Here is a 23,753-nt window from a genome sequence, read left to right as displayed (position 1 = left end):
TATAGTCTATAACAGAACAGTAAATAGGGTGTACAGGGCACACTATAGTCTATAACAACAGAACAGTGAATAGGGTGTACAACTCACACTATAATCTATAACAACAGAACAGTGAATAGGGTGTACAGCGCACACTATAGTCTATAACAACAGAACAGTAAATAGGGTGTACAGCGCACACTATAGTCTATAACAACAAAACAGTAAATAGGTTGTACAGCGCACACTATAGTCTATAATAACAGAACAGTAAATAGGGTGTACAGCGCACACTATAGTCTATAACAGAACAGTGAATAGGGTGTACAGCGCACACTATAGTCTATAACAGAACAGTAAATAGGGTGTACAGCGCACACTATAGTCTATAACAACAAAACAGTAAATAGGTTGTACAGCGCACACTATAGTCTATAACAACAGAACAGTAAATAGGGTGTACAGCGCACACTATAGTCTATAACAACAAAACAGTAAATAGGTTGTACAGCGCACACTATAGTCTATAACAACAGAACAGTAAATAGGGTGTACAGCGCACACTATAGTCTATAACAGAACAGTAAATAGGGTGTACAGCGCACACCATAGTCTATAACAACAAAACAGTAAATAGGTTGTACAGCGCACACTATAGTCTATAACAACAGAACAGTAAATAGGGTGTACAGCGCACACTATAGTCTATAACAACAGAACAGTGAATAGGGTGTACAGCGCACACTATAGTCTATAACAACAGAACAGTGAATAGGGTGTACAGCGCACACTATAGTCTATAACAACAGAACAGTGAATAGGGTGTACAGCGCACACTATAGTCTATAACAATAGAACAGTGAATAGGGTGTACAGCGCACACTATAGTCTATAACAGAACAGTGAATAGGGTGTACAGCGCACACTATAGTCTATAACAGAACAGTGAATAGGGTGTACAGCGCACACTATAGTCTATAACAACAAAACAGTAAATAGGGTGTACAGTGCACACTATAGTCTATAACATCAAAACAGTAAATAGGTTGTACAGCGCACACTATAGTCTATAACAACAGAACAGTATATAGGGTGTACAGCGCACACTATAGTCTATAACAACAGAAGAGTAAATAGGGTGTACAGCGCACACTATAGTCTATAACAACAGAACAGTTAATAGGGTGTACAGCGCACACTATAGTCTATAACAGAACAGTGAATAGGGTGTACAGGGCACACTATAGTCTATAACAGAACAGTGAATAGGGTGTACAGCGCACACTATAGTCTATAACAGAACAGTGAATAGGGTGTACAGCGCACACTATAGTCTATAACAACAGAACAGTGAATAGGGTGTACAGCGCACACTATAGTCTATAACAGAACAGTGAATAGGGTGTACAGCTCACACTATATTCTATAACAACAGAACAGTGAATAGGGTGTACAGCGCACACTATAGTCTATAACAACAGAACAGTAAATAGGGTGTACAGCGCACACTATAGTCTATAACAACAGAACAGTAAATAGGGTGTACAGCGCACACTATAGTCTATAAAACTGAACAGTAAATAGGGTGTACAGCGCACACTATAGTCTATAACAGAACAGTGAATAGGTTGTACAGCGCACACTATAGTCTATAACAGAACAGTGAATAGGGTGTACAGCGCACACTATAGTCTATAACAGAACAGTGAATAGGGTGTACAGCGCACACTATAGTCTATAACAACAGAACAGTGAATAGGGTGTACAGCGCACATTATAGTCTATAACAGAACAGTGAATAGGGTGTACAGCTCACACTATAGTCTATAACAACAGAACAGTGAATAGGGTGTACAGCGCACACTATAGTCTATAACAACAGAACAGTAAATAGGGTGTACAGCGCACACTATAGTCTATAACAACAGAACAGTAAATAGGGTGTACAGCGCACACTATAGTCTATAAAACAGAACAGTAAATAGGGTGTACAGCGCACACTATAGTCTATAACAGAACAGTGAATAGGGTGTACAGCGCACACTATAGTCTATAACAACAGAACAGTGAATAGGGTGTACAGCGCACACTATAGTCTATAACAGAACAGTAAATAGGGTGTACAGCGCACACTATAGTCTATAACAACAGAACAGTAAATAGGGTGTACAGCGCACACTATAGTCTATAACAGAACAGTAAATAGGGTGTACAGCGCACACTATAGTCTATAACAGAACAGTGAATAGGGTGTACAGCGCACACTATAGTCTATAACAGAACAGTGAATAGGGTGTACAGCGCACACTATAGTCTACAACAGAACAGTAAATAGGGTGTACAGGGCACACTATAGTCTATAACAACAGAACAGTGAATAGGGTGTACAACTCACACTATAGTCTATAACAACAGAACAGTGAATAGGGTGTACAGCGCACACTATAGTCTATAACAACAGAACAGTAAATAGGGTGTACAGCGCACACTATAGTCTATAACAACAGAACAGTGAATAGGGTGTACAGCGCACACTATAGTCTATAACAACAGAACAGTAAATAGGGTGTACAGCGCACACTATAGTCTATAACAGAACAGTAAATAGGGTGTACAGCGCACACTATAGTCTATAACAGAAGAGTGAATAGGGTGTACAGCGCACACTATAGTCTATAACAACAGAACAGTAAATAGGGTGTACAGCGCACACTATAGTCTATAACAGAACAGTGAATAGGGTGTACAGCGCACACTATAGTCTATAACAGAACAGTAAATAGGGTGTACAGCGCACACTATAGTCTATAACAGAACAGTAAATAGGGTGTACAGCGCACACTATAGTCTATAACAGAACAGTGAATAGGGTGTACAGCGCACACTATAGTCTATAACAACAGAACAGTGAATAGGGTGTACAGCGCACACTATAGTCTATAACAGAACAGTGAATAGGGTGTACAGCGCACACTATAGTCTATAACAACAGAACAGTGAATAGGGTGTACAGCGCACACTATAGTCTATAACAGAACAGTGAATAGGATGTACAGCGCACACTATAGTCTATAACAGAACAGTAAATAGGGTGTACAGGGCACACTATAGTCTATAACAACAGAACAGTGAATAGGGTGTACAACTCACACTATAGTCTATAACAACAGAACAGTAAATAGGGTGTACAGCGCACACTATAGTCTATAACAACAGAACAGTAAATAGGGTGTACAGCGAACACTATAGTCTATAACAGAACAGTGAATAGGGTGTACAGCGCACACTATAGTCTATAACAGAACAGTGAATAGGGTGTACAGCGCACACTATAGTCTATAACAGAACAGTGAATAGGGTGTACAGCGCACACTATATTCTATAACAGAACAGTAAATAGGGTGTACAGGGCACACTATAGTCTATAACAACAGAACAGTGAATAGGGTGTACAACTCACACTATAGTCTATAACAACAGAACAGTGAATAGGGTGTACAGCGCACACTATAGTCTATAACAACAGAACAGTAAATAGGGTGTACAGCGCACACTATAGTCTATAACAACAGAACAGTGAATAGGGTGTACAGCGCACACTATAGTCTATAACAGAACAGTAAATAGGGTGTACAGCGCACACTATAGTCTATAACAGAACAGTAAATAGGGTGTACAGCGCACACTATAGTCTATAACAGAACAGTGAATAGGGTGTACAGCGCACACTATAGTCTATAACAGAACAGTAAATAGGGTGTACAGGGCACACTATAGTCTATAACAACAGAACAGTGAATAGGGTGTACAGCTCACACTATAGTCTATAACAACAGAACAGTGAATAGGGTGTACAGCGCACACTATAGTCTATAACAACAGAACAGTGAATAGGGTGTACAGCGCACACTATAATCTATAACAACAGAACAGTGAATAGGGTGTACAGCGCACACTATAGTCTATAACAGAACAGTGAATAGGGTGTACAGCGCACACTATAGTCTATAACAGAACAGTAAATAGGGTGTACAGCGCACACTATAGTCTATAACAGAACAGTATATAGGTTGTACAGCGCACACTATAGTCTATAACAACAGAACAGTAAATAGGGTGTACAGCGCACACTATAGTCTATAACAACAGAACAAAATTCAGTAAATTTAGTTGATTGGACATGATTTTGGAAGACACACACCTGTCTATATAAGGTCCCACCGTTGACATGTCAGAGCACAAACCAAGCATTATGTCAAAGAAATTGTCTGTAGACCTCCGAGACAGGATTGTCTCCAGGCACAGATCTGTGGAAGGTAACAGAAAAATTTCTGCTGCTTTGAAGGTCCCAATGAGCTCAGTGGCCTCCATCATCCGTAAGTAGAAGAAGTTCAAAACCACCTGGACTCGTCCTAGAGCTGGCTGACCATCTAAACTGAGCGATCGGGGGAGAAGGGCCTTAGTCAGGGAGGTGACCAAGAACCCGATGGTCACTCTGACAGAGCTCCAGAGGTCCTCTGTGGAGAGAGGAGAACCTTCCAGAAGGACAACCATCTCTGCAGCAATCCATCAATCAGGCCTATATGGTAGAGTGGCCAGAGAGTCTCATCAGACTCATCAGACATTTTTTCTCCTGGTCTGAGAGTCCTTCAGGTGCCCTTTGGTAAACTTCATGTGCCTTTTACTAAGGAGTGGCTTCCGTCTGGCCACTCGACCATACAGGCCTATTATATATTAAAAAAAATCTCAAGTAAACTTTTTTCATGTTGTCATTATGGGATGTTGTGTGTAGAATTCTGAGGGAAAAAAAATATTGAATCCATTTTAGAATAAGACAAGATAAAATCACTTTTAGTCTAGGACTCCCAGCTAGGACCTTTTAGGCTAAGATAGAAGCCCTCTGAGAGAATTTTAAGAATCTCTGTAAATACTGTACAGTCACTGATTTGAAGCTAGGACAGTTAAGTATTAGATATCTCACGTCTAAAGCAGTTATTCTGAATGAAATGATCACAGATCAGGAATTTGATATACTCTGTTTAACTAAAACCTGGATTAAACAGGACAACACCAGCCTCGGTTAACTGGTAGAGGAGGAGGCGCAGTTATTTACAATAATAATCTGTCTATTATATAAAAACACAGACTCAAATTTAATTCAATTACAGTTCTCTATAGTAACATAACAAGTGTAGCTACAAATATATACATCCCGCTAATCATCATTTACAGACCTCCAGGTCCGTACTCTTGAGTTTCTTAGTGAATTTGCAGATTTCCTCTCAAACCTAGTCGTTTCCATAGAAGGTGTTAATTGCTGGAGATTTTAATATTCATTTTGAAAATCCAGAAGACCCTCTGCGCAGAGCATTTATGTCCAGACTGGACTCAGTAGGAGTTAATCAGTGTGTAGTAGGACCCACTCATAAAGCAGGTCACACTTTAGATTTAATAATATTCTTCGGATTAAGTATAAGAAATTTATTCACAATTCCACTGTCTGAAGTTATATCAGATCACTATCTTGTTCCAATTCAAGTGTGTTATAGTGATAATGTACGCACAGCACCACGCTACCGTATTAAACGTACATTCACTTTAAATACCACACAGAGCTTTATCAATAATCTTCCAGAGTTACCAACTTTGATTGGATTTTTATTCAATACCGTAGCTAAATTACCTAGAAACAAGACCACTGCAGAAATCTCCACAACAGCAACATACAGTAGTGAGGACTTTATGAACTTTTTCAATAACAAAATTATAAATATTAGGCAAAAAGATCATGCTTTGAAACCAGACAATTTAAGTGATACAGATGATAAACTAACCAGACCACATCAGAACCTGGAATACTTTACTCCTCTTGAAGAGAATGAACTAATGTCACTAATGTCTTCTTCAAATTTATCAACCTGTGAATTAGATCCTACACTGATAAATTTTCTTAAACAGATAGTACCAGCAATAACAGAACCCCTGTTGAGAATAATTAACTCTTCACTCAGCATTAGGCATGTTTAATCTTTTAAATTAGCAGTTATTAAACCGATTATTAAGAAATCTGACCTCGACCCCTGTGAGCTGTCCAGTTACAGGCCAATATCAAACCTCCCCTTTATCTCTAAGATTCTGGAAAAGATAGTAGCGGGGCAGCTATGCTCATATCTACATAGGAATAGCATACATGAACTGTATCAGTCAGGATTTAGGCCTCATCACAGCACAGAGACAGCACTCGTTAAAGTAGTAAATGACCTCCTAGTGGCCTCTGATCAGGGTTGCGTCACTTGTGTTACTCGACCTCAGCGCAGCTTTTGACCCCATTGATCATAGTATCCTTCACAGATTAAAAAAATGTAGTATGAAATAAGGGTACAGCCCTCTCCTGGCTCAGATCCTATTTAACTGTGTAGCTTTAGGTTTTATTTTTAAACTAATTACACTAATACGGAGTCTTGAATCTAAATACGGGCTAATATTACTTACTTCTGGTGTTGCACAATCTTCGCAGCGCAAGAAAAGACACATGACAACAATTACTAAACAAACCCAAAGTGTATTAAAGTGAAAAAGACAAACAAACAAATAAGGTGCACCGAAAACCAATATATACAAAATATATACAACTATAAACAAAGTAAGAAATGCGTGTGTGTGAGTGTGATGTATGAAAGTCCAAGTTTGCGTTATTGTTGTGTGTGTAATGGTGAACGGAAGAGATGGCTCGGCCTCACCGGTTAAAGATGTTAAGTCTGGGAGCATGAGAAAACGGAATGAGAGGGGTATAGTTGAAGTCCAGGAAAAGATTAATCCACTGGGAAAAGTAATCCGCTGGTTGCCACAAACTAGCTCTCTTTCTCTTTCACACAGCGCTGCAATCTTCATCTCTCCACTACGAGTGCCATGCTGGTTCCAGCTTTATACCGGCACACGTAACCCGATAGGTCATTGGGGTTCCCCGACGGCACAACTGCACATGCGCGCGAGAGCTTAACCCCGGAACCAAAACACCGTCATTCTAGGGAACAAAATAACCGTACAGGGGTCGCTAAAAAGGCCTGGTGGTTTTACTTTTTATTTACCTAGGGTTATATTTGCCTAAATAAACTAACCCCTTATGTGGCTGCGCTACATAGATCCCCCGCCCCCTGCCTCCAGCATGTGAGGAGAGGACCGGACTAGCGCTTTATCTGAACCACTTACTCGGCTTTGTGGGTTGCCCCCAGACCTAGTGTCAGTCATTGGTTCTTTTGTCTTTTTGCTGGTCCCTCCCACTGGGCACTCGCTTAGCTAAGGGCGTGGCCAATCTCCGAGGGCCTCTGGTTCCCTTGGCACAGCTCCGGGTGCTCTGGCAGACTTCGCATGACTGCACATACTGCCAGACGTCCTTGCGGATGGTGGGCCACCAGACGACATCTAGGAGGCTTAGTAGGATCTTAGGGATTAGTTTACAGTTTATTTCTTAGTTTAGTTTTTTACCGGCCGTTTTGAAAATCACTGGCAGCACCAGCAGCGGTCAGATGTAACTTTAGATAACTTAATGATCTGTTTACCAAGTCTGGAGTTAACATTACAGCTTACTGTCAGTGTCACACACTCACAATGTCACTCTTCTTTAACTAAAAAAGACACTAAAGCTTCGAAAATACTCTTAATGTCCCTATTACAAAAGCTGCACTACCGAATGAAGAGTGTTTGTGTTTTATAAAAATGCCTTTAGAATCTGACTGCGTGTTCAGTGGCGGCCGGCCCATAGGGGGCGCTGGGGCACCGCCCTCCCTGATAAGAGGGGCTAAAAATGTAAAATATATTTTTTACAAATTAAGTTTTTAAATTCGGTTTACCCACCAGTATGTGCCTACATGCGATATGAATAACATATACAACATTTCCCACCTAGTGACATTCATTCACCAGTGAATTTCCACAGAGAGACTTGTATCGTTTCTGTCATGGGGCGCTGAGAAAAAGCGCCCCTGAGTGCAGCCAAATAGCCAGTCATGTAGCTGTTGCTAGGGTAAATTAATAAATATGCGGCCAATCAGGTTCTCAGAATTTTATGGTCTTGGGGCGCTGGAAATTCTGCCCCAAGCCGCAGAAAATACCGCGAGATTTAAGTTTTTTTTTCTTTTGAGGCGCGGTCAATCAGAGTAATGATGGCGAACTTAACGAGCGAAGAGCAGTTTCCACCAAATTCGGTGAGATCCTTATTAATATACCCGTTTTAGACTGTTGTGTTAAATTGCATTTTTAAAACTCTTTTTCTTTGTGTGAACCACTTTGAGATGCAACTTTGCTTGAAAGGTGATCCAGCTGATCATAACCTTTGATGTTGATTATTGTATTTGATACTCTCTTAAGAATGCATGGCGTATTATACAATGGAAATTTGTTCATTTACTTTATCTGTGAAACTGGTGATTTTGAGGAGGAGATTAAATCATTACTGTTAATTGTAATCATCGTCTGACTGTTGATTTTAATTCTTATATTGGACTAAGCAAAGAAATATTTTGTCACATCAGCCCCACCAGGAAAAATTTTCACCAGCCGCCACTGCGCGTGTTGTCTGGATAAATTCAGCATTTATTTATTCTTTGGGTAAGAGTTAATCTGCAGGTTATTTCTGTGAATATAATGTGATGCAGTTCATGAAGGACACAAGCTGAGGATAGATGTACAGGAGCTCGCGAGCTAAACGCTCATAACCGGGTTTATATTTTTCTCAGTTTGGCCGTGACTTTGCGCGGTAGCGCGAGCGCTTAGTTACCGAGCTGGATAAAAACTCTGAAGTGTTTATCAGTTAAGGAGTGGGGGGGATGGGAGGTGTGTGTGTGGGGGGGAGGGGTGCCGGGGGGGTGAGGGGGGCTTCAGTATTTGGGAAGTTATAGTTTGGCTTCAGAGATGAACTAATATATACGAGTGTTATATCGCCTAACTTATTTGTATGAAAAGCGCATTTTAATTTAATGCAGACGATAATACAGACAGACCGGGGTTAACACTAACAAAGTTCACTGGTTAAAGTTATCCCAGTTTATTTACATCCCAGAATTCCCCAAAACAGTAGGTTTACTAATATCTTTTATATTTATTACAACTAGATATTCTGTAAAGTTTATTTATCTTTGTCTTCACTAAATTCTCCTGTTGTCTTTAATCAGGGCTCCGCTGTGGAGGACTGGGGGGTCAGACGGATGACGGTTGGCCTTTTGGAGCTACTGGAGGAGCCTGAACAAGCTGTTGAGGGAGCTGTAGGAGGGATGACGTCACAGTGCAACAGCTTTAGAATGATGTTTGGTCAGGTCTACTGTATGTTTTGAACATAGAATTGCAAAACGTCTGATACTTTAGGGGGGAAACAAAGAATTAAACTGTTCCATCTTTAATATTTTTTAAAAATGATATTTTAATATAAAAGAACCAGATAGAGACTGATAAGCAGCTGGTGTTATCCGGGTATTTTAATGACCTTTAAGCAAAAATTAAACATGTTTTTACCTGTTTTATACAAATTATTGTTTTACCTTTGACTAGTTTTGGAAGAATAAATTTTATTTTTAAAGTCATGTGTGCGTGTTTTAATTGTTGGGGGATTGTTTGTGTATTTAAAAATACATTTACTTAAACCAACAACTTCAATGTGCAAAAAATGGGACCTGACGTTGTTTTAAATAGTCAAAGAGTTAGGCTAATAATAATAATTATTATTATTATTACTGGTTATAGAAACAAATGAAAACAACAGTTAAACACTTGATATACATACACATATGTATCTGTGCTGGTTTGTGTTTGTGATTATGTGACCCATAATCATTTTTTTCTCAGTATAAATTTTTGGGAGGTTTTAAGAACTCCATTAAAAGAGCAAAGACAAACTTAGAAGGAGTGAAAGGTAAGAAACCTCAGTGAAGAATACTGACTAAGACATGGTGCTAATTGCTCTGTGTGTGTGTGTGTGTTTGGCGGGGAGAGGGGTACTTCAGGCTTACTTGTCTGCGCAATGTTTGTGTTAAACCAACGGAGAAATGCAAAGAAAACGGAGACACACACACACCTCTCATCCACAAACGCTTTAACTGTTGTCTTGTAAATCGTTGATTAAACCTATGAACACAGCTGTTCAGCATCAGTCCTAAACACAAGCGCAGGGTCTGTTTTTGTCCTTAATTAAAAGACACCAATATGTTAATAATTTACACAATGATAACATGTTTATGTATAATGTTTATTTTGCGGGAAAAGGTAATAAGCAATATTTAAAATAAAACAAACCAGGAAGTAAGTGTTTCATACATTAAGGTGCTGTGTATAACCAAGTGCCCCAACAGACATAGCAACAGTGTGGAGAGTGTGTGCGCTGTGGGGGATTGGAAGGCGAACGAAGATAATCATTTACAAGACAAAAGACGTTCAGAGGTGTGTTATGCCCCCCCGGATTGCCCCCCCATTACGCAATCGCTATCTTCAAAGAAAAGCCGCCGCCCCTTTTCATTCAAACGCGTTAGCGAGTGTTTTTCTTTTCCTCCGCTCGGTTTTGTGAACACAGTTGCGTTCAGTAACACGGTGGAACCAATTACCTAAACAGCAGCAACAACAACCATTATAATCACACTTTGTTGAATTTATATGGCTTAAATATTTCGCAGCTCTGTCCTCTTTGCATTGCCAAGTGTTTATTTACTTCCTTTTCGCATCGCACGTAATGCACTCTAAAATCGACACTATCAAACTTGGAAATGATATAATATTCAATCAAACATCACCTTATTAAAAGTAACGAATTTGTCACTACTCTTCTCTCAGGCAGCACGGCTAAAAAGATAATAAAAATTACACCAAAGTGCTGCAGGTTTGGTGTCTGTGGGCTTTTCCTAATCAGAGTTACACGGGGGGCATTTTGTGGCTGATCCAGTTACACTCTACTTAGATATTACACAGAGGAGAGTTCACTTCTGTCCTCTTCATCCTAGCTTAATTTCATCTCATGAAATAATAGTAAGTTTTGTAAAGTCTGAGTTCATCTCCCCAGCCAGTGTTGTGTATGGACAGGGTAGCATCATGGCAGGATTGGTGTAACTTTTATTATCTTTTTAGCCATGCTGCGTAAGAGAAGAGTAGTGACAAATTCATTACTTTCGTTACTAGACTATTTTGTCTGCAAGTGAAATACATAGATACGTTAATAATTTACACCACGATAACATTACTGCAGAAGGATCTAGAGACGTGACTTTGAGACGTTTACAGTATATTCGAACCGTAGACAGGGTTTATTTTGCAGAACATTAAAAAACACCCATGTCCAATAAAACAGTGCATCTTTAATAAGCCACATTGGTTTTGAGTCAGTAGTAAAATTAACGAAAGACTGAGAAGCCCCGTGATTTTATATATATATATATATATATATATATATATATATATATATATATATATATATATTTTTATGTTCAAATTAACGTTTCAGAGTAGCCTATATAATTTGTCATCTGTTTACAGCGTTGGCTGATTTTGTGATTGAGACCCATGGGTTACATTAAAATATTTTTATTAGTAGTAGTAAGCCAGTCTTTAGTCACCTTGGACAAATTACAATATAAGCCCTCTCCCGCGCACGCGCTCTCTCTCTCTCTCTCTCTCTCTCACACACACACACACACACACGTAGACACACAAACAAATAAAACATGAAATCGCGTAAAACCAAATGAAACTATGGCAAAAAATATATAAGCAGTAAAAATTACAGTAGTATCCTGTAGGTGATTTCTGTCCTGATAACAGGCGCTGACCCTCTGGACCTGTTTAGTTCTGTTAGTATTGTGTTCAGGTGTGAATGTTTAAAGGGATTTAATCTGTCTCTGCTGCCGCATCTATTCACCGTAGTGATAAGTGATTAATGTCCCATCAGATCTTTAATGGGGAAACGTTATGCTGGTTAAATGACTAAAGACATACTGATCCGTATGAACAGATATTTGTTCCAGATATTATGCGTTAATTATTAATCGATTTGTTATGCCAATTTTTGACTATCAGCGAAAAAAAACATCAGCGAAAACATCAAAAATATAACGAAAACAAACCCAAGCAGGAGTTAAATTTTAAGCTTTACTTTGCAGCAAAATATTATCTACCAGTGTATTAAACGGAAATAGATAAAATACACCGTAATGTAAAATACTGTACATAGCCCGCATCTGTATTCTGTACCTACAACGACTGGTATAGATAAATAACAGATGTTACCGTGTCTTTAAGTATTATTAAGGATGTCGTGAAAAATATTGCAATAAGTAGTTTTATTAATTAATTAATTTAATCATTAATTAAAAATAGCATAAGCATCATGGATTGTGTATTGAGGGATTTAAATCTGTTTTATGAATCGTTTTTATCCCTCTTTTTTACCACATCATCTATTTATGAAACTATGTTGACGTAAGTTATGTTATGTATATTAAATATAGTAACCGGCTGCTTGGACACTGCAGAAGCAGTCAATGCTCCATCTGGCGGAATTATACAGCATTGCAACCATCTTTTTAGAAAGCGCATGGGGGCGTTTATGGGGCGGGGCATCGTTAACTACGTCATCGCGGGGGATCACATTCCGTGCACGGATCGATCATGGTCCTGTCACGGTCCTGTCATGGACCTATCATGCTCCAAGCGGCTGTTTGACGTGGCTCCCACTGTACGTCATGTCACACAAGTATCTACATCATCATTTACATGATGCAGAGTATTTCTCGCAACAACAAAGTTGGCCCTCCCGGCACTACTAGCATTAGCATAAACGTTAGCCTTATCGCTAGCCATGTTAGCATCTATATTGCTCTGCAAAGTCATGCAACACCGGAAAAAAACCCAAACAGTTTCCCCGTATGGGCCACCAGTATGTAACACTCAGGTTTTATTTAAGGGGTAATTACACTAAAACGGGGTCTTAAATCTATATATTGGATAATATTTTTCACTTCCGGTTGCGCAATGTTCGCGGCGCAAAACAAGACACGTGACAACAACAATTGCCAAACCAAACCAAAGTGTATTTAAATGAAAAAGACACATACAAATAAACATACAAGGTGCACCACAAACCAATATATGCAAAATATACACAAATATAATAATGTGTGAAATGTATGCGTGTGTGTGTGTGTGTGCGTATGTATGAATGTCCAAGTCCGTGTTATTGTGAATGTGCAATGGGGGTGCTAAGATGTGAAAATTTAATTTGTTAAAATGTTTTTATTATTCATTAAAGAACATTATGATGACCATAACAGCCTATGGCATTTAATTCTAATAATAACCCCAAAATACATCAACATCTGCTTTCTAATTACACATGATAAAATCTAAAGGCTCACTGTGTTAACGTTTACTTTGCTTAAATTTTATCCGCTTCTACGTGCAGCTCTAAAGGAGCACATCTTATTAATCCTTGAGAGAATGAACTGATGCCCGAGGCGTCAGTCTGTAGTTATATAGCGCCATTTAGCGGTAGAAGCCAGCAAACGCACAAACCCAAATGCTGCCATCGTGAGGCGTGGCGGTAAAACTAGAATAACGCATGAGTAACATCTGTACACAGGTTCATTATTTTTACAATTTATTTACTTTGAGCAATAAAAGGCTATCATTAAAACATTAAAGACGCAAATATAATGTGAATGTGTGTGTGTATTTTTAAAAATGGTCTTTACTGCACAGATAGAACAGACAAAACAGATTTAACTTTTTTGACTCAACAATATTTTTATTGATTTTAAACCGGGATATAACAGGGTAAACATGTAAAGTTTCAATATACTATAGATTCTACGACCCCCTTATAAACCCTATAGCACCCACCCCACCCCTCCCTGACTCCAAGCCAGCTTTACATGTATAAGAAAGGCTAGACGCCAGGCATCTAAAAAACAGGAGAAAAATAGAAGAAAAAAAATATATATACACATACATACACACACATATATATATATATACATATGTATACACATACACATATACATATGGAGCTGGAAGTGTTTTAGTTCTGCATGCAAAAAAAAAGGAAAAAACCAAACAGACAAACAATTAAATAAGAATGGAATCAAACTATTAATGTATATGAAAAAAAGTAAAGGAAAGGCCCCCACACCTGCTGAAATTTCAAGTCTGAATAACGGATTGAGTAGTGAATCTTCTCCAGGGACAAACCGGACATAATATCTCTGAGCCACTGGGCGTGAGTGGGTGACGTGGCATCCTTCCACTTGAGTAAAATAGAACGCCTAGCCAGGAGTGTCGCAAAAGATAACAGACGCTGTTTAGCTGGAGTTAGACGCTTGTCTTCCTCTCCAGTGACACCAAAGAGAGCGATCAGAGGGTCTGGTTCAAGGTTGCATTTCAATATGTACGACAAGGTTTTAAAAACATCCCTCCAGAATTTTTCCAAATTCGGGCATGTCCAGTACATATGAATAAGAGACGCCTCTCCACTTTTACATTTATCACAGCAAGGATCAATGCCTGGGTAGAAACGGTAAAGTTTAAGTTTAGAGAAATAAGCCCTGTGTACAACCTTAAACTGTAATAAAGAGTGGCGGGCACATGAGGAAGTTGAGTTGACCAGTTTAAGAATTGAATTCCAAGTATCATCTGATAGTGACAAATTTAAATCTTTCTCCCAAGCAGTTTTAATTTTACTTAAAGGGGTGTGACTCAAACCCATCAATCCACCGTAAATAGTGGATATTAGGCCTTTACGCAACGGGGACAAACGGAGGAGATTATCTAGAATATTTACATCAGGAGCTTCAGGGACATTTGGTATTGAAGAGCTAATGAAGTGTCTTACTCGCAGGTATCTGAAAAAATGAGAATTGGGTAGGTTAAACTTTTCAGAAAGCTGCTCAAATGATGCAAACCTATGGTCAACAAATAGATCTTTGCAAAGCTTGATGCCCTTAAAACAGATTTAACTTTAAGATTTTTATTACTACTACCAGTAAACACACACACCTGGGAAAAAATGAAAGACTCACAACACTGGATATTCATTTTTTTTTTGTTGTTGTAGTAAATCTACAGCTCACAGATACGACAGTCTCATAACTTTGTGTAACAGCACCCCCACCCACCCCCATCTCTGGATAAGTCACACACTATATCACATACACTGTCAAACACTCTATCACACTCAGGGGGAATTTAGTGCAGCCAGTCCATGGCGAGAAGAAACTCCACTCATGCACAGGGGAAAGCTGATGTTCTTATGATATCTCCTTCTTATTTATACTTTGTTATTTATAACAAACACAATAAAGTTTAAATGAATTGAACCTGAGCCCAGGAGAGGGCTGTGAGGAGACAATGATACACCAATCCACTGATACACCCTTTACCAGCGTGACAGTCGCGTTACACACGAGAGAGAAAAATAAAAATACATTCAATATACATATTACTGAATTTTAATAAACCACACTCAAGTGTTTACATTAACTCAATAGTGGATGGATAGTGAAACAGTTAGTGTGGAGGGGGTTAGTGTGAGGGCGGGGTTTATAATGGGGTAGGGTTGGTGTGAGGGCGGGGTTAGTATTGGGGTGGAGGCGGGGTTTTGTGGTAGATTAGTACTCATAGCATTAATAACAAATACGTTTAACATCACCCCAGTCCTGTTTTTAACATTTGCCCATATCCACTTGGTCAAGTCCCCTTGGTCGAGTCCCCTTGTCCAAATGCACACCTGTGTGCTGTAGGTGATGTTCATGTCAGAGTGGTTAGGGGAAGTGGATATAAAATAAGAAGAGTAGCAGAAATGCTTAGATCACTTCCACATAGATGGCTGCATCAGAGTCAGCACTGAGCGACAGCTGTCTCTCTCTCTCCATCTGACTGCCAGACGTCTGTCTCTCTCTCTCCGTCTGTTCTGTAGAAATCTGTTGTCTCTCTCGTCTGGCTCCTCTCCTCTGTCTCTTATGAGTCTGAACAAGAGATGGTGTTAATCACACACACACACACACACACACACAAACACTTATATATTGATATGTACAGACGCTGATCCCCCGAGTGTGTGTAGCCCCTTTTCACACTTACAAACTAGAACAATGTCAATAAGATGCTTAGTGTGACACTTTCATGGTGTTAGTGATTTACACAGAACTCTAGATATTCGGCACTGAGCCACCTCAGTGTGCTCTTAAACAGTGCACAGATTAATTGCCCAAGAGTGGGCGTGGCATCTACCACAAAACATGGACATGTAGTGCTGTACACCACACGCGGCAGAAATCCCACTCTACCATCATTTTAGAGCAGTGAGCGCAGGTGTGTAAGGTGCGGGCCCTGCACACACACACACACACACACACACACAGCGCTCTGCTCAGAGCTCATCATAGCCACTGTTTAACCCCATATCTTGCTGACAAGGTGATTAACTGAGCTGCCTTTAAGTCCCGCCTTCGCGCTCTAGGATAAAAACAAACAAAAAGTCCAGGGTGAATTCCTTTAATTCATAATTAAATTATAATGCAGAAGGCGGGATTTGAAAAGGCTATTGTTTACATCTTAGTGCTAAAATGAGTGCAGTGTGGTTTATTCCACTCAAAACACTTTTTTTCCCACTAGGTCTAAAAATAAAAGCCTTGCCCTGCTGATCAGACTCGACCTCAGCTGTTAATGATGTTCTGCAGCTTCAGCACAAATGTTAATGTTAATGTTCCTGTTAACCCCTCCCCATGTCGTGTCACGCCTCCAGACTCCTGATGTCCACTTCACATAGCTCTCTCTCCGTCTCTGCCTCTGCTCCCGGGTTAAAGGCGAGTCAAATTTGACTTTATACAGAACACTGAAGCGCAGTGATGGTGCAATGTGTGTGTGTGTGTGTATGTGTGTGTGTGTGTATGTGTGTGTGTGTATACGTACCTGTGTTGTGCGGATGAAACAGGGTGTACAGTTCTGGTACACGAGCTGGTAGCTCCCATTAGTGTAGATGTTTGTGACCTCAGAGCAGTTGATGTAGAGAGGTGTGCGCTCCTGATACACACCCGCAGCGCTGGGGTACAAAGCAGGGGTACAGCCCATCCCCCGTCTCCTCCTACATGCAGCAGAGCGAAGGTCAGAGGACAATTTTATAAAATATATATTTATATATACTTACTGTCCCGCCCCTTTAACACTCTCACTGTACCGCCCCTTTAACAATCTTACTGTCTCGCCCATTTAACGCCATGCTGTATTGCCCCTTTAACAATCTTACTGTCTTGTTCCTTTAACAATCTTACTGTCCCGTCCCTTTAATTCTCTCACTGTACGACCCCTTTAAAGATCTTACTGTCCCGCCCCTTTAACGCTCTTGCTGTACGACCCCTTTAAAGATCTTACTGTCCCGCCCCTTTAACGCTCTTGCTGTACCGGCCCTTTAACACTCCCACTGTACCGCCCCTTTAGCGCTCTCACTGTCCCACCACCTTTGCACTCTCACTTGCCCACCCTTTTAACAATCTTGCTGTACCGCCCCTTCAACAATCTTACTGTCCTGTCCCTTTAACGATCTTACTGTCCCGCCCCTTTAACACCCTCACTGTACCACCGCTTTATACATCTTACTGTCCCACACCTTTAACGCTTTTGCTGTACCGCACCTTTAACACTCTCACTGTATCGCCCCTTTAACGATCTTACTGTACCACCCCTTTAACACTCTCACTGTCCCACTACTTTAGCGCTCTCACTTGACCACCCTTTAACACCCTCACTGTGCCACCCCTTTAACGGTCTTACTGTCCTGTCCCTTTAACACTCTCACTGTCTCGCCTCTTTAACACCCTCACTGTACTACCCCTTAAATGATCTTACTGTCCTGTCCCTTTAACAATCTCAGTGTCCTGTTCCTTTAACACTCTCACTGTACCGCCCCTTTAATGATCTTACTGCACCACCCCTTTAACACTCTCACTGTCCCACTACTTTAGCGCTTTCACTTGCCCTCCCTTTTAACGATCTTACTGTGCCACCCCTTTAACGATCCTACTGTCCCGCCCCTTTACCGATCTTACTGTGCCACCCCTTTAACGATCCTACTGTCCCGCCACTTTAACAATCTTACTGTCCTGCCCCTTCAACTAACCGCCCTTTAACACTCTCAGTGTACCGCCCCTTTAACGATCTTACTGTACCACCTCTTTAACACTCTCACTGTACCACCCCCTTAGCGCTCTTACCTGCCAACCCTTTTAATCCTCTTGCTGTCCTGCCCCTTTAACGCTCTGAATGCTCTCAGTGATGGTGTGTGTCTCACCTTTCAGTCCTGCGACGACACAAACATACAAACAGAGGGACTGTGATGGAGAGGAGGACAAGGAGCAGAACACAGAACCCCACTGAGATCAGATCCTGCACAAGGTTGTCTACACGCACACACACACACACACACACACACACACACACACACACCTTAATAATAATTAGATTTAAAAAGCTGCACTGTGTGTAATGGTTAATGTGGTTTTCTGAACATTAATGGAAGGAGTCTCCAGTGCCAGTGCTCTCTGTAACACTCGGAGTGATGGCATATTCACACATACCGCACCTTCTGTCTGAAGCTGGAGTGTGTGTGTGTCGTTGCCGAGACTGTTGAAGGCGTAGCAGGTGGTGTGTAGCGGGGTGTGTGTATGTCCACGCAGCGTCTCCTGCAGAGTGTGGCGTGTGTGTGAGGATGTGGTGTTGAAGCTGAGGGGGGGGGTGCTGCCATTTACACTCCAGGTGATGAGAGGACGTGGGTTAGAGTCCACTGCACACACACACTCCTGCACTTGACCATCCCACACACACACAGATCCATTCTGCATGATCACAGGGGGATCTGCATTAAAGACACACACACACACACATATTAGAGTTTGCAATAAAAATAAAAACTATTTCCAATGATGCATGTTGTGTGTGCGTGCATGTGATGTGTGTGTGTGTGTATGATGCGCGTGTGTGTGTGTTCATGTGATATGTGTGTGCGTGTGTGTGTGTATGTGATGCGTTACACTTACACTGCACATTGAGACGAGTGAGTGGAGATGATGTGTGTCCCAGAATGTTGCGTGCAGTGCACTGCACACGTGTGTTTCGTGTAACATTGTATAAGCGGACGGAGTGTGTGTGATGGGGGAGGGGCAACATGCCACTCGAGTGTGTGTAAGACCACCTGTACTCTATGACAGGGGGATCAGCTTTACACACACACACAAGCTGAACATTGCCCCCCTCCCTCACCTGCACTGTGTGGACCTCAATCGACACGTCCATGGGGGGGACTGAAAACACACACACACACACGGTTACTGTTTGGCATGTTAGCCACTAGCATGTAGACTGTGCAGGTGTGTGTACACTTACAGTGGATATTTAAGTTGCTGCTGCTGCTCCTGCTCCTCCTGTTACCATGGTAATGGGCATCACACCTGATCTGCGGCTTCAGCAGCTCAGACGGTGTGAAGGACAGAGACGAGATGAGTATGGACGTCTCACCCTCGGTCTGGATCCGCTCTGTTCTTCTGTTCTCTTCTGCCCCCTTTTCACCCCCCTTCTCCCACACCCAGACCAGGCGCGGGGGTTTTAAGGGGCAGAAGATCCTCACCGAGCAGTTCAGGACGACCGTCTGCGCCAACACCACCACCGGGGGGACACTCAGCACCGGCCGCTCTGGGACATCTGCCGCAGAGACAGAAGGGGTGCGAACACATTCAGGACTGGAAAGTCTCTCAGAACTAAATTAAAGTAGCGGTAGGTAACACTGGGACTGAACTCACCCATGACAGAAACCGTGATGCTCTTGGCTCCGCCCCATGACCCTCTGCGCTCCTTCAGCTCGAGCTCGTACTTTCCCGGGTCGCTGGCGCTGACGTCCGTGATGATCAGGGAGCAGTCTCCCGTACTCAGAGCTCCTCTCAGGGTGACCCGCCCTCGGAATTTGCTCTCAGTTTTGTCTGCCTGGTCGCTGCTGAAGGCCGTTTGACGTTGCCATGAGTGAACGCGGTACGTCAGTCGGACGGCCACGCCCACATCGGACCGGTTCACAGATGGAAACGAGCAGGGGATCAGAGTGCATGAGCCCTGCACGGCCAGCACACGGTCTGGGACGGTGGGCACTAGCGCCGCCCTCACACTCCAACACAAACACCCTAAAGATGAGTGCAGTAGTGTTTAAAGTAGTGTTCTAAAGTAGTGTTCTAAAGTAGTGTTCTAACATCTCTCTCTCTCACACACACACACACACACACACACACACAACTTAAATTTTCCACTTCCCCTGTATCTGATTCACAGATCTGCTGATGTGCGTTTCAGTTTTCCATCTCATGTCTGTGTGTGTGTGTGTGTGTGTGTGTGTGAGAGAGAGAGAGATGTTAGAACACTACTAAATCAGAAACATGAAAATAAATTAACTGTTATATTTATGTCATGTTTACTCAATGTGCACACCTGTCTGTCTGTCTGTCTGTCTGTCTGTCCATCCATGGTCTGTCTGCCTGCCTGTCTGTCTCCTGACCGTCACAGAACACTGTTCACACACTTGTGGCCAGTCGTCCTCCCTGAACAGCAGGAGGAAACTGAAGAACCCAGAGGAACCTGTGAAAACAGCTGAGCGTCCACACAGACCTCAGCTTAGGACCAAACTCAGCACCCTGGAGCTGTAACGTGGCGATGCTGCCTGGTGTCCCACTGCACTGCCCCATCAACCCCCCACCTAACACACACACACACACGCCTCTGTATCCTATGGTCTCTGCTCTACTACAGTATAAACCGTGTGTGTATATGTATGAGTGTGTGTGTGTATGAGTTTGTGCTGCATTCTATTAAAAAAAACTACAAGATCAATCATAAAGACAAGAAACACACACTTACCGAACACAGCAGTCGTGATGAAGAACATATTTAATAAGCTGTGTGTGTGTGTGTGTGTGTGTGTGTGTGTATGAGAGTGGGTCTTATCAGTAATGGAACATTTTCCTCTTTGACTAGATTTAAAGAGGAACTTTATGAATCCTTGTAAGTTTCCCCTGAATCACACACAACACCCACACACACATACGTACATGCACACACATACACACACGCACGCACACACGCACACACGCACGCATACATGCACACACACACACATACACTCACACACACACACACTCACACAAAATAAGCAAAATAGCCTTAAGTGTGTATGATTTTAAAGTGAAGTTAATAAATAACCATATTTCTTCTTGTGTGTGTGTGTGTGTGTGTGTGCGTGCACGTGTGTGTTGTGTAAGAGCTCATGTGAGAGTGTGAATCAGCATCATGTCTCAAGTTCTTTTTTTTTTGGAAATCAGTGATAAACGCCGAGCATACGCAAGTTCTGTTTACACTAAACTACACTACACACCACTACACTAAACTACACTACACACCACTACACTAAACACCACTACACTAAACTACAGTACACACCACTACACTAAACTACAGTACACACCACTACACTACACTACACTAAACTACACTACACACCACTACACTAAACTACACTACAGAACTCTACGCTACACTAAACTTTACTACATTAAACTATACTACAGTACACCACACTTCACCAAACAACACTATACTCCACTACAATAAAAGTGAAGCAAACTTGTAAAGTCAGAGCTGTTGTCATTGGCACGGGGAGGTGAGCGTCGACACCGTGCCACAAGTGACTTATAATGGATTAGTGATGTTGTGAAGCTGGTGTCTCTCACCTGGCTTTGTTGTGGAAACTAATGTAAAGAGAAAATAGCAGTGGCCCTAAATCAGAACCCTGTGGAACACCACACTTTGCTTAAATTTAAATTTAAATTCAAATTTTATTTGTCACATACACAGTCATACACAGTACGATATGCAATGAAATGCTTATACGACCGCCGGTGACCTTAAAAAGAAAATAAAAAACTATATATAAGGAATAAATATTTATAAAAGAAATTAAATACAAAGGAAAATAAATGTAACTAGTAAAATAAACAAACTGTACAAATAAGGGCATGTAAAAATATCACAAAATATAAAATATAGGGATATGGGGGAAAATATATATATATAAAATTTTAAAAATGTTTTAAAGTGGCATTAAAATGTCTTAAAGTGTCAGAGTGGCAAAGTGTCAAAGTGTCATGTGCAATGGCATCAGATATGTAAAAATGTATTACATGAATGTGTCCATGATTGTCCAGTCAGTGTCAATGTTTAAAAGACATTACTCCTGTGTGGTGTGATGTGATTGAGAGACCTTATCGCCTGCGGGAAGAAGCTCCTCCTCAGTCTCTCTGTGTTGGCCTTCAGGGAGCGGAATAGCTTCCCAGAAGCACCGCTTGCTGTAGATCAAGTGCAGGTCAGGGAGCTCGGTGCGGATGAAGCGCTCAGCTGATCGCACCATGCTCTATAGAGCTCGTCTGTCCTGCATAGTGCTGTTTCCAAACCAGGTCATAATGTTTCCCGTCAGGATGCTCTCTATGGTACAGGAGTAGAAATTCCTGAGCACCTTAGAGGGCAGTCTAAAGTCTCTCAAGCGTCTGAGGTGGTAGAGACACTGCCGGGCCTTTTTTACCATGGTGTTGATGTGAAAGGACCATGACAGGTCCTGCGTAATGTGAACACCGAGGTATCGGAAGCTGTCCACTCTCTCCACTGGGCTCCTGTTGATGATGGGGGTCTGGTAGTTTTTCTCCTGCTTTGTACTAAAGTCCACTATCAGCTCCTTTGTCTTGCTGACGTTCAGGAGGAGATTGTTCCTCTGGCACCAGTTTTCCAGATTTACAATCTCCTCTAGGTAGGCCGACACATCATTGTTGGTGATCAGGCCCACCACGACAGTGTCGTTAGCAAACTTGATGACGGCGGTGGAGTTCGTAGTGGCCACGCAGTCGTGGGTGTACAAAGAGTACAGCAGGGGGCTCAGAACACAACCCTGGGGGGTTCCATTGCTGAGAGTAAGGCTGAGACATGTCCGCCCATCCTTACTGCCTGTGGTCTGCCAGTCAGAAAATTGGAGATCCACTGACACATGGATGAGCTGAGTCCCAGGTGCTCCAGCTTGGTGGTGAGTGTGGAGGGAATTATGGTATTACAGTATGTCTGTACTGCTAAAACACATTTTTTGAATGTTTCTCTCACTTCCTCAAAACTTTAAACACAAATCACCAAACTTAAGCTACAATGTCAAAACCTTTGACTTGTCTTGCTATATCAAACAATTGATTCAGAACTATGTTATCTTTACCCAAAACCAAACACTGTTTTCAGATAACACTACACAGCAGTCATTACACACTACAGAGATAAATGCAAAACACTGCACTCAGGGCAAAGCAGGGGGAAAATGTATTTATTATAAAGTATTTGCACAATCCTGCACACATATAAATGTAGTTACAAACAAAAAATGCATCAGATCGATAGCAAGCAATGTCTTGGAATCATTCTGCCTCAGCATCATGCCTCTGGGCATGGTCAGGCCACAGGATCTCATCAAATTCACAGGCAATCCTGTCCCTTGCTAAACAACGGGGAAAGAATCCTTTAGCATGCCGAATCCAACCTTGAATCGCTTCCACTCCAATGTCGTCACATGCAGCATCCATTGACTGAATGAGATTTTCCTGTGCATAAGGATTTCTGTCATAGACCTTCCACCTCCATGCAGAAAAAAATTCTTCAATGGGATTAAGGAAGGGCGAGTATGGTGGGAG

At 41.6% G+C, this 23,753-nt stretch overlaps 1 protein-coding gene across 1 annotated transcript; it reads right to left on the bottom strand.

Moving 5' to 3' along the window:
• Window positions 1–13,859: 13,859 nt before the first annotated feature.
• LOC128516935 (myelin-associated glycoprotein) lies at window positions 13,860–21,069 on the bottom strand. Its single transcript, XM_053490619.1, has 8 exons — window positions 20,896–21,069; window positions 19,797–20,168; window positions 19,384–19,698; window positions 19,038–19,301; window positions 18,584–18,856; window positions 18,293–18,401; window positions 16,918–17,089; window positions 13,860–15,971 (listed from the first exon to the last, which is right to left on the bottom strand). The coding sequence occupies exons 1-8, from the start codon at window positions 20,921–20,923 to the stop codon at window positions 15,810–15,812; spliced, it is 1,695 nt and encodes a 564-aa protein (XP_053346594.1). The 5' UTR covers window positions 20,924–21,069; the 3' UTR covers window positions 13,860–15,809.
• Window positions 21,070–23,753: the final 2,684 nt, after the last annotated feature.

The sequence above is a fragment of the Clarias gariepinus genome, unplaced genomic scaffold (genome assembly GCF_024256425.1).
Source record: "Clarias gariepinus isolate MV-2021 ecotype Netherlands unplaced genomic scaffold, CGAR_prim_01v2 scaffold_30, whole genome shotgun sequence".
In the NCBI taxonomy this organism is placed as follows: domain Eukaryota; kingdom Metazoa; phylum Chordata; class Actinopteri; order Siluriformes; family Clariidae; genus Clarias; species Clarias gariepinus.
Note: the sequence above shows the minus strand (reverse complement) of the source record. Positions and strands in the feature narration are given on the sequence as shown.

Coding starts and splice junctions, on each gene's coding strand:
- LOC128516935 (XM_053490619.1), bottom strand. CDS start 20,923: ATGTTCTTCATCACGACTGCTGTGTTCG. Junction 19,699..19,796: donor CATCACGGTTTCTGTCATGG/GTGAGTTCAGTC, acceptor TCTCTGCGGCAG/ATGTCCCAGAGCGGCCGGTG. Junction 17,090..18,292: donor TGTCGTCGCAGGACTGAAAG/GTGAGACACACA, acceptor TGCTGCATGTAG/GAGGAGACGGGGGATGGGCT.